The sequence below is a fragment of the Amphiura filiformis genome, chromosome 14, assembly GCF_039555335.1.
Source record: "Amphiura filiformis chromosome 14, Afil_fr2py, whole genome shotgun sequence".
Taxonomy (NCBI): Eukaryota; Metazoa; Echinodermata; class Ophiuroidea; order Amphilepidida; family Amphiuridae; genus Amphiura; species Amphiura filiformis.
This window is the reverse complement of record NC_092641.1, coordinates 289822-302582: the sequence shown is the minus strand read 5'-3', so window position 1 is coordinate 302582 and position 12761 is coordinate 289822. Positions and strand designations below refer to the sequence as shown.

The 12761-nt window shown below is 37.2% G+C and overlaps 1 protein-coding gene across 1 annotated transcript in view; it reads left to right on the top strand.

Moving 5' to 3' along the window:
- The first annotated feature begins 1956 nt into the window (after positions 1-1956).
- Positions 1957-12761, top strand: part of LOC140169602 (uncharacterized) — a 28829-nt gene continuing 18024 nt past the window's right edge. The window contains exons 1-2 of the mRNA XM_072192867.1: positions 1957-2415; positions 11784-12266. Of these exons, the coding sequence (XP_072048968.1) occupies positions 2337-2415; positions 11784-12266 (562 nt within the window). The 5' untranslated portion in view covers positions 1957-2336. The remainder of the gene's footprint in view (positions 2416-11783; positions 12267-12761) is intronic.

Here is a 12761-nt window from a genome sequence, read left to right as displayed (position 1 = left end):
AAATCGAATTTCTAGTTCCAAATGGCTTCAAATTTCATTGTTTTTTCAAAATAAGTAACAAAATCAGTGATAAATGAAAGTTGCTGTTCAAATTGAACTTGTAAGGGTCTTTGGGTGACAGATCAAATATAAAAATATGGGGTCTTCAGGTGACAGAGCATGTGTTCGTAAAAAATATGGGGTCTTTGGGTGACAGCGATGCTGAAAAAGGGGGACTTAACAGCCCTACATACGCGTCACCTACAAAGTTGGAGTGTCCCCCCCCGGGGTCTGATGTCATTGTCAATTACGATCCTTGATTGGTTTACACAGGTTAAACAGCGCGTAAAAGGAAGACCGATCAATCTGGTGCTGATCGGAGAAAAGGAATAGTAGCAAATGGCGAAAAATTACGTAATTTTACAGAAAGTTTCATACTCAGCAGAGCACATGAATAGCTGATGGATTTTCCCTTGTTGATTAACAGTGCGGACATTATAAGTAGATATTACAAGAGGTTTGAAGGTAGACAGGCGACAATAATCACGGCAAACAGTTCGTGATGGTGTGCCGAATTCCCGCTGGTCCGTCATGGAGTCAACAGTAGACTGCCACTCATCTACCCTCTAGCCCTACCAGAAAAACAGAACCTGATCTTACCGCACTGTTTCTCAAGCAGTTTAAGGACAAAGTCCGGCCGGAACATAACTCACAAGTGCTCTTGAAATACCTGGTATTAAACCTAATCTAACAAATGCCATAAACACCATGATATGAGTGACTAGAAGGAGAAAGAACGGAGCAATATCTCATCATCGCTGGCTGTACTGTCTACATGGTTACAGTAGCAAAAACAAATGGCCAAGACATTTGAACATACTGGCCGTTGTACCTGATGGTTTCGTCCTCCCTAAAGCTGGCATGTTCAGCAACTGAGCCAGGGGGGCAGAGGGCGCTCATTCCCTCACTCTGGTAAAATAACAGCCCGCAAAATCCCTCAGGTGACAGAGCATGTGTTCGTAAAAAAATATGGGGTCTTTGGGTGACAGCGATGCTGAAAAGGGGGGTCTTAACAGCCCTACATACGCGTCACCTACAAAGTTGGAGTGCCCCCCCCGGGGTCTGATGTCATTGTCAATTACGATCCTTGATTGGTTTACACAGGTTAAACAGCGCGTAAAAGGAAGACCGATCAATCTGGTGCTGATCGGAGAAAAGGAATAGTAGCAAATGGCGAAAAATTACGTAATTTTACAGAAAGTTTCATACTCAGCAGAGCACATGAATAGCTGATGGATTTTCCCTTGTTGATTAACAGTACGGACATTATAAGTAGATATTACAAGAGGTTTGAAGGTAGACAGGCGACAATAATCACGGCAAACAGTTCGTGATGGTGTGCCGAATTCCCGCTGGTCCGTCATGGAGTCAACAGTAGACTGCCACTCATCTACCCTCTAGCCCTACCAGAAAAACAGAACCTGATCTTACCGCACTGTTTCTCAAGCAGTTTAAGGACAAAGTCCGGCCGGAACATAACTCACAAGTGCTCTTGAAATACCTGGTATTAAACCTAATCTAACAAATGCCATAAACACCATGATATGAGTGACTAGAAGGAGAAAGAACGGAGCAATATCTCATCATCGCTGGCTGTACTGTCTACATGGTTACAGTAGCAAAAACAAATGGCCAAGACATTTGAACATACTGGCCGTTGTACCTGATGGTTTCGTCCGCCCTAAAGCTGGCATGTTCAGCAACTGAGCCAGGGGGCAGAGGGCGCTCATTCCCTCACTCTGGTAAAATAACAGCCCGCAAAATCCCTCACTCTGGTAAAATAACAGCGGCGTAACTGTATACTACTGTAAAGCACGCCATCTCTGGATAGACGGCGCGCCGCGGCGCTTTCACCCGTTGACATGTTTAAATCAACAAACCAAGTACCTATTCCAATTAATTGATGTATGACTCTGATATTGTGTACAACATTACTACTAGTCTGCTCGATTAACCATGCAAGTACTTTTGTCACTTGGCGTACATAGGCACGGAGACAGGTAACGATTACCACTCGAACGTAGTAGCTAACATGTTTTTATTTGCGAATCCTGTAACTTTATTGACGTCATTCTACTCCTAGCTTCTTGGGGTTAATATGATATCTTCAGTAATTTTTGAATTGGACAAGAACGCTGATATTTGAAACCTGAATATTGAAAATCAGAGTTATTATTAGCAATATCATTGATTGTTTAAATTGCAAAACACACTGATTTGGCACTTGACAATTGCTTAAGGTTACGGCAATGCGTCGACAGCTTTGATGTCTCTGGTCAAGAGTCAAGACTGAGAATATGGATAGATTACCAACACTGCTACATTGCATTTTGCTGTTTGCTTCTGAAGTTGTAATTTCACCTTACGTGAACGCCCGTAAGTATACTTTTTCAAATACAAATGCCTGAACTTGCGACTCCCAGTCCAGTAATTCATCATCGCTAACAGTGGCGGCTCGTGGTCATTTTTTAATAGGTGCTAATCGGCGCGAAGCGCTGCCCGGAGCAATCGTGCGACGCAGGGGGATATCTGAGGGTGAATGTGCCCCCCCCTCAGAGGTTGAAAAAAAAAATGAAAAACGAAGTCTAAATGGCGCGATTTGGTGCATACTTTTAAGGTAAATGTTCAATACAAATCCGCATTCGGAATATAACAAATTACACGGTTTTACACCATTGACAGTTTTTATTACTGAATGAGTATGATATCATAAGACTATCCTACCTATATACCAAATATTGAAAAATATAGCTTTGTACATCATCATGAATTAATGTAATCTGGTAGCCTCTGGTGATCATGTTAAGGAGGTAGTTAGGTAATTAGAGTTTAAACTATGTCTGTTTGATTATTGCACAAAGAGAAAGGGCTCTCTGTTGCTTTTTGTTTGAAGAAAATCGGAGTCAGGATTCAAAAGTTACTAAAAGTTAAAGTTATCAGTTGCAACTTTTTTTAAAAGCGCTGCTTGAAAAACAATAAAATACATAAGAAATACATTTCTTTTGTATTTTATTGTTTTCAAGTGGTGATATTTAATAATTTATCATTAAAAAAATCGTAACATCACAACTAATGTAAGGTTTCAGTCGAGTTTTTGGCAAATGTTTCTTAAAATATGAAACTTTACCCTACATAAAATTTTACAGTTAATTAATATGCTTAACTTGCATAAAACAATTAAAATAGTGTTTCTAGATTTAAATGCACTTTTCTCTGTTATGAATTTTGGACCGCATGTGCAACTGGGGACAGTTCTAAAATTAGTTAGGAATGGACTTGACTGGTCTAACTTTGCACACTTATTAAGGAAGTCTCAGGGAGTGCGACAAACCTAAAACATTGTGTTATTAATATAGATAACCATGTTAATTAGGCTTATGAATATTAATTAGCTCCGTACGTGATTTGAATATTTTTCATTTCTCAACAATACTGTCCCTACTATGATCCTACTGCGACATTTTAGAAATTTATTGCACAGATCTTATCAAGAGCTTTAATTTGAGCCTTCAACCAGCTCCATGGGACATTCCTAGCTGAAGTTATGACTGTCCCCGTTTGAAATTAGGGTTAGTTTAAACACTTTTATTAACGTCGCAATAGCTTGTATGCCCCAAAATACTTCGTAATGTTACTTGGACCTATTAGCTCAGTTGATAAGTCGTCTGTCTTATGCTCAAAAAGTCTGAGTTCGATTCCTAACGATGTATTTATTTATTTTTTGTGTTGCTTTCTTATTAAAATTACCAATTTCTCACTTTTCTGTTGAAATGAAAATATGTAGGATTCTTATTTTCATAAATAACATCACAAATAAAAGCAGAGTATCAACTGAGCTAACACACAGTACTTTTTCATCCATCATTGTATGTAATCGAAATTAATGCTAACAAGTTGATTTACTCCGTTGCTTCATTTGTGGTAGACTGCGGTAAATTGGGAAAACAATTAAGTGTGCATGGGTTCGATTCCTTTATTTCTTTTTTGATCACGAGATGTTGTGATAACTTTTATTTTCTTCTATAGCTGTAATGTAAGATTTTAATTGGTGGAAACAATAATTTTCCATTTTAAAACCTAAGTTTTTGACAGTTAAAGTGACGAATAGTGAACTTAGACAGGGCCAATATATCGCTTTAAGACATTTTAAGTGACCAGTCCCTAAATTTAAAATGTAGCCATCCAAAAAAATTTTGGTAAAGATCTCTAACTACTCCAAATTTGGTGTCAATATCATATTTACTTTTTGAGTTATAAGCAAAAAACTGAAATTAGATGATTTTTTTTTCAACTTTTCAAATACAACCATGGCCAAAATGTGTTGGGACACTAATGGAAAACGTACACTATATTTCCGTTATTATTAACGTGATAAAATGGAGGTTTCTTTGGTGTCAAGCCTAAACCCTTTCCTAACACCCCAACCCTCCCCCTTCCCCACCAATCAATGTTGGGTGCCACAAGGCGCGTGTGACCAAAAAAGTCGGATTCAACATTGATCGGGGGGAGTGGGGGCTTATTTACATTACCCTATCAAACCGTCCCAACATTTATGGCCAGCATTGTCTCTAAGGTACACAAAATCAAATTTTAAATTGTGTGTTTTGGCCCATATCTCCTCAACCATAGCTTGGATTTTCATCAAATTTTACATGAAAACGGAGAAACTATTTATCTTGTCATTTATATAAAAATATTTCATTTTCCTCGCGTGATTTACGGATACGGTCACGTTTTATACGCAATATCATGTATTTTACAGTGCGTTCTGAACATTATTAGCCTATGTGAACTACGTATTTTGCTTAAAATGACGTTTTATTTTGAAAGAGTAGTGAGTTAGTCGCCAGAAATGCATGATATTTGTTGACAGGAATTGATTGAAGTCTTTTACACCCCAACACCCCAACCCTCCCCCCTTCCCCACCAATCAATGTTGGGTGCCACAAGGCGCGTGTGACCAAAAAAAGTCGGATTCAACATTGATCGGGGGGAGTGGGGGGCTTATTTATATTACCCTATCAAACCGTCCCAACATTTATGGCCAGCATTGTAGTGACGAAAAGTGTTTTTAGAGGAAAGAGTTAGCTTTCGTTTGATATAAAAAAAAAAAATTCTGATTGGATGAAGGGAACTCTTGAGGTTTCGACAAAAACCAATCAAAGAGGCCCATTTTTTCAGCTAGAAGCTCCACAGCTCTTACATTGCTATGCACTCAACCATGTAGTGTAATCAAAGACTGTGCAGAGACAATTCACTGCTTGCTTGAGAGCTCTTGGACTAAAATGTGTGCTCAGGTGGAAACTGTGCGTATAATGGTTTATAAGAGAATCGTTTTTGTATAGACACATTTCCATATGAAAAAACGTTGACAACGTAAAGACAGCAGCAAGTTTAAAAAGCCCCCACCTCGGCTGGTTTTTTGAAACATGGTCCCATTTTGAACATCAACAGCAACTTTTATTTTGTAGCCAAGATAACAGATATGTGACGATAGAGGTAGAACTTTTTGAATGACCCTCGTACATCATGCTTTTCCAATTTTTACAATCGGCTGAAACTATATTGATTTATTCAAACATTTCTTAGAGAGGAATTTATACATTGTGTTACCTGTATCTGTGTATATACTGCGCCCAAAAATTGAACAAATAAAACAAAAGCCACTTCTTAAATACAGCAAAAATTTACAAATTAAAGTAGTTGATAGCTAGAACACTTTGTTCAGGGTAATTCGGTACAATACGACTTTATTTTTAGCAATTTGAATAAAAAACAGAGAGCTTTTCAAAAGTGACAGCAATTTGCATTGACTTTCCCTCGAAGCACGCAGATATTCATCACAGCGGATATTCATTAGGCTTATTGAATCAATAGGTATCAGAAATCGTCTTGAAGGTGGGAATATCTAAATTTATCACTTTTGAAACTCGAGCATTTGTCATTCAAATACGTATTTTTATTGGAATAAAATCCGATCGTGCCAAATAAGGTATCAAAGTACGAATCAAAATTCTATATCTATCGATTACTTTATTTTTCAATTTACATTTAGTGTATTTATGATATGGCTTTTGTTTTAAGTGTTTGGATACTTTCCTGCTCCAAAGTGGCGCTAAACAAAAAGCAAGTTGATTTCAAGAGATGCATCATGCTACTTTTTTATGGTAATTATTATAATGATGCACATTTTTGTGGACAAAATAATTTACAGGGTGGGCATTTTTGGGCAATGGGAAAGTTAGATTCACTGGGTGTGCAAAACAATTTACTGGGTGGGCAAATGCTCAGAGTGTTTCCTATTATTTACCTTCAAGTCCATAACGCTTTTAAATTCGCCGTGCTGTTTGGGCTCCGATTACTCAGAACCTAGTAGGCTTATACGCGTAGGGGTGTGTTGTCGCTCCCCTGGTTTTGACATAAATTACAAGGACGTCTTGAATGACCCAGCGTTTTTATTATATTTATTACAAAATTAATCGTCGTTTATTACGAGTCCTAAGAGTCATACCAGTTCAATTCATCAAAATTAATTTGTATTAAATGAAAAACAAACAGACAAGTAGAGTCCACTATCTTACTATAACTGTATTCCTACCAAAATCTGCTTTTCAATACACTAGAAACGTGTTGATATGTATATCTTTGAATATCGTCAGACATTAAACCACAGCTACCGCCGTTGCACAGTGGCATCGTTCACTCTTTAGTATCCATAGTGTATTGGCAGTGGTTCGAACCCTGGTGTAAATTTTAGTATTTTTAATTCGTTTTACCAATGCGCTGTGCCGTTTTTCAAACACGCCCCTGAATGAAATTCATGGGCAAGTACCCTTAAGCTGCTGATTTTTGGGTCTATTTGCAACGCATGATTCGAAGCTTGCCTACATTCTTATTTTGCTTTCCTACATGTACTTGATATTCGATCGCCTGTGTGAAACTGAACACGAATAAGGCGATGAATTTTACGCGGTCTCCTCGGTTCATGAAAATGTGTGGCCTTAATTGAAGTACCATATTATATTTGGGTCTTTTCTTTGTGTTCAGTGCAATTATGATGAAATTAAAATGAACAATTAAACAAGAACTCTTGAGGCTACATTATTGGTCGAAAGCACTCCTGACACACAACTTTATTTTGCATTTGAATATCGTGCTATACCAGTCAATACACCAACATGAACATGACTACATGCTTGGGAACAGAAATCATGTGTAGCTACAAAAATGAGTGGTTTTACTCAAATGAGTATAACTCGGGTTTGCAGTAAGCAAATAATTCTTTTTTAATTTAGCCGTTTAGAATCTGCTCGTTTCAATGATATTTTTATTTGCAACATATTCCTTCGCCACAAAGTGCCACAAACATGAGTTCACTTCATTATGATCACGGCAGCAGGGAGATTCACTTCCGCGCAGTGACATCGCCCCGATATCTTCATGGTAGATATCGCCATGGTAGGTTGAATCCACAGCCATCCATGGCCATTTTATTCGGACCTTATGAGATGCATAATTAGCGAAGTGACCTGACTAAGGCTACTGACAATAGCCGGGGTAATTGATTTCTCGCTGTGTGAGTAAGCTTGTATTCGACAGTGCGATCAATGGTTATACTGCCTCCACTTGAGTTGTGAGTGCAGCTATAGCAACAACGCAATATGAAATTAGAGTTATGGTCAAATTTTGAGTTCAAAGCGCACGGCCAATTTTCAAAGCGCACGCTAACGACTATCATATCTGTTCAACACGTATTTTCAAGTGTATGAGACCACATCTGGTTTCTTGAGACGAAATCATTTGCGGGAGATATTCATCATTTTCTAACCCAGTATCCGAAGATTTTCGTCTGATATCAAAATCGTGCATAGCAATTCACGTGTATCGATCACGTGTATTCATTTTAGTGTCTCTGCTGCACCAAATAATTATTAGCCAGGCGATGTCGGTGTGTTCCGTGTTCCCGTGGTTCGAACGCATGGCAAGTGGTATGCGCCAATAGAGAACGCCAACATACGGCGCTGGTTATATGAGGGATATGAGACCACCTCTGGTTTTTCGAACAAGAAACCAATATGTATTAATGGGTCGAGGCGATTGCATTGAAAATCCTAATAAAGTATTCATAACAGTTAAGTAATCAATCGATAGTGCGGACACTTTTCATTTGCAAACCACCAACATTCGTGATCTTTTAGCGTTGGAAAAGAAACCGCGTTAATAGAGTGCCCTCTCAAGAATATCAACTCTCTGGTTTTGCCGTCCTGCCACTCACCGCCTGAATAGAGGTGCTTTTTATTCTCTCGATGAGAAATCCAATTATAAAATCACACACAATTAAGGGGGTACTACACCCCTCGATAAATGTGTGTCTATTTTTGCATTTTTCTCAAAAACTAATAACACAGTGATAACAAAAGTTATGTATATTATAGGGGCAAGGACTCCAATTACTACACTGGTATTTCAGTGACCCAAGACAAGCGGTTTGTTATTTATGATAAGAAATAAGGTACCGCTAGAATGTACATCGTTTCCTATCATATAAACTGAACAGCTTGTCTTGAGTCACTGAAATTTCAGTATAGTAATTGGATTCCTTGCCCCAATAATATACATAACTTTTGTTACCAGTGTGTTATTATTGTTCGAGAAAAATTCACAAATAGTCTCAAATTTACCACAGGGGTGTAGTACCCCCTTAATTGCAACATAATCCATTTCGCAATGTATCTATCTCCCAAAAGCTAACACAAATACATATCTAAAGAGCCCAAAAATGCAAGCAGTGGAATAGTTCTAATTTGCATAAATCCAAAATGGTCGCTTATGCAGGGGTGAAATTTCAAATTTGGTCAAATCGTGCTGAAAACCATGTCAATGTATTCCTCTCGTCATATGGATTCGGAAAAAGTATAGTTTGACCTACCTCCGATGTACATTTGTATTGAGTAAAAGGTTAATTGTTACCATTTGGACTCTACAAGGGGACAACAAGTGAAAAATTCTCCGATTTTGATTTTTTTTAATGGTGTCATATGTTCCGCTTGCAAAAAATATAATAAAAAGAATAGTTTGGCATATCTCGGGTGGTTTGTCACCTTTGTAACATGGCAAAGAAGATCAAATTTCATTAGGCCGTGCTGACCTTGACCTACAGGGTGAGTCAAGTGCAATAGAGCAAAGAATCGATATTTATGGAAGAACCAAGTCAAACTTTCCCATTATTGAAAACTTCTATAAATGCCACACTCAATATTCACCTTCTGTAAAAATATGATGTGAATCGCGACCACCGTTTAATGTTTATGAGTCCTTTTGCTGCGATACCCAATTTCGTTATTTGTCCACGAGGTACCATGTATTTTGAATCACAGTACACAATGCACGGTAAAGGCACCAGCTCTGAAACCAACTTTAACTTAAATAAGGTTGATATTTTCTGTTTAAATAAACTTTCTAACATTACTTTATGTCCTTCATACCTCACTCGACTTTTAAAAATCCCAATATGTCCAACTTACTGGATCCACTCCACTTCAATTAGCACGCATTTCATTTTGACATTTGAAAAACCTGTCTACAAATGTGAATAAACAACTTTAAAGTAAAGGTAAAATGAAAATAACAACAAATAATGTTCCTTCTCCTTAAACAAAAACACTTTTGATGCTCCATTTTATTTCAATGCCAATGAGGTTAAGAAAATGGCAGCTGTTCCAAATCTACCTTACACAGAGTGGGCTGACATTCAAACTTTAGATGTCTCTTGGACAAACATTAAAATTGGGTATCGCTATAAAATGTGTCATAAAAAACAAAACGGTAAATGCTAATTCCTTAATTTTTTCACACAAAGTCACTGATGGATATATCATATATAAAATGTGTTTAAACCTAAAAGGTTCAACTCGGTTCTTAAATAAAAATAGATTCTTTTCGCTATTGCACTTTTTTTTTGACTCACCATGTACTTTGTGATGTTACCTATTTAACAAAACAATTAATGCAACTTTTATGAGTTTTGATTTATTTTTGCCAAAGGAAAATTGGAGCATATTTCCATTGTAAACACCCGTGGGCCTCAAAAAAATGACCTTTGATCTTTTTGCTAATAACTCATACATACATACATACCTACACAAAAAAAATATAAGGCGCTTCTTACAGAGCGATCAGGGCGCACACAAACAAGAGAAAAAAAAATAAGCAAAAAAAAAAATATATCAACATTCTGGATACATATGACATTTAAGCATTTTTTGAAAGAGTGAAGTGATGAAGCCTCCCTGATGTTACGTGGGCGGCTGTTCCATAATGAAGGTGCCGCAACACAAAACGATTTGTCACCGATGCATTTTTTTACCAACACGAGCTTTTAGTAATGTGGTGTCTTTGGAAGATCTTGTCCTACAACCAGTTGAAGGTATTTCTCTATGAGAGAGTAAAACACATAAATATTGAGGAGCAGTACCTTGTAAACATTTATAGACATACATACAAATCTTGAACTTGATTCTATCACGGATAGGCAGCCAATGGATGTTATGTATTAGAGGCGAAGGGCTTTCACGTCTACCAACTGAGTGAATCAGCTTGACAGCTTTATGCTGGAGTGATTGCAAGCGGTCAAGATCTCTAGCATTCGCACCATAGAGCAAGGCATTTCCATAGTCAAGAACTAAAGTCTGCACAAAAAGAAACTCAGCTGTTATAAACACGCCTATAGCTTCAGAACTAATAATTGTTTTCACATTATTTTAACATAAAAAGAGTGGGTAGGAGAACATGAAAACTAATATGAGATACTGTATTAGGATCACATATTAAGTATCATGTGAGAGTATACTCTTGTACTCCAGAAGACAGGATCACATATTAAATATTTGACACCATAGAATATAAAAACTAGTAATTTGATAAGTTAAAATAAGATTTTTAACGGAATAAATCTAAATAATATGATTATGCAGTTTATTCCGTTAAATATTTACCCCATAATTTCCCTCATTCTTCAGGCCCTGCCCTCTATCGGGTGCTAATTTAAAGTTTAACCTTGATTGCTATTGTTTCTTTGTAAGCCTGCGGCGCAACCTTGAACAATATTGTCCTTGAGATAGGGTTAGGGTAATGGTTAGGGTTAGGGTTAGGGTAGGATTAGGATTAGGGTTAGGATTAGGATTAGAATTGCGATTTGTTTGGTATTCTTTTACACGAAGGATACACCTATGGTTGTTAACCAGATTTAACCAACTATTGAATTTCACCCCTGCATTAGCGACCATTTTGGATTTATGCAAGTTAGGCACTGTTCCACTACTTTTTGGGGACGTTTGATGTGTTATTAAATATGCTTTTCTGAACGGAATGATGATTAAATTGGTTCCGTTGCAATTAGTGGTGGGTTAACCTCTTATTTTTTTCTTAATTTGACAGGCCTAAGGTTAGATCGTAGTTTCGCGATAAATTTGGTCTAGAAAATGATCAAGGGTTTTGATCATCGCTTGCCTAATCATAAAAATGTAAATTAAGGATGACATTATTTAAAGTTGGAAGTAAATGAAAAGTTACAATTGACGATCTGTTGTAGGAATCACATAACGAAGGTCTTTTTAATAACATCTAAAAACTCAGGTTTTCAAGTGTATAGTGTGGAGCGTAAATTGGTTCATATCTCAAAATGATGAATATTAATCATTTTTATTTTAACCGGTTTGTATGAAATTTCATTTCCTATATTACAGAGTGTTTCACTGGACCAGATATCATAAGCCGTGAGGTTGATTTAATGGGTATAAACGATTATGTCCTTGTTGTGATCAATTCCTACACAGTAGTGTGTAATGGTATGTTAACAGCATGGCAGTTTTTTCCAACCGATAGCACACCTATTACATTTCTAGTTCTACGACCAATCGGAGGCGGCATGTTCCGCATGTACGAAATCGTCGGTCTTACCGTGGTTACTGATGTGGACGTTGGTGTGTCAAATGAATACAATATACCAGAATCGTCTCGCATTGAGGTTGAAGCAGATGATGTCCTTGGATTATTGACTTGTGAGCCCCCTGTACCTGGCATGTGTGGATATGCAATAGCAACCGGTGGTACTGGTACGCTTCATTACCTAGATTCCAGTTCCTTACCAAATATAGCTGTAGGTGCTACATTTACTCCATACGTTCAAGTCCCGGTTACTGTCTCCGTTTCAGCTACAGTAGTGCTAGGTATGGATATACTTGTAATTATTAATTACTAAAAGGGCATCAAACTCATAGGGTACCAAAAATAAATAAAACGTGAAATAATTCAATTTCTGTTGTTTCCCGAATTCAAAATTGCAAATATACAGTTGGTTTCCAAGGGATAAGCAGTGGTCCATATCACTTTCAGAATGTCATCATCCGTATGCAGACTTTTTATTAGACGTAAAATATTTGATGTAACATATCTACGTTATTTAATCTAGTCCCATTCCATTTCCTGTAATGTTTATGTTCTAACGAATGTTTTATGACGTAAAATCGATAATATATTTCTACCAGATATTATACGTTAGAACTTAAACATTACTGGAAATTGAATGGGACTAGATTAAATAACGTAGATATGTTACATCAAAATATTATACGTCTAATACTCTGAGTCTGCATACGGCCTAAAGGTCTTAAAAAATTATTCGTTAGAACTTAAACATTACTGGAAATTGAATGGGACTAGAT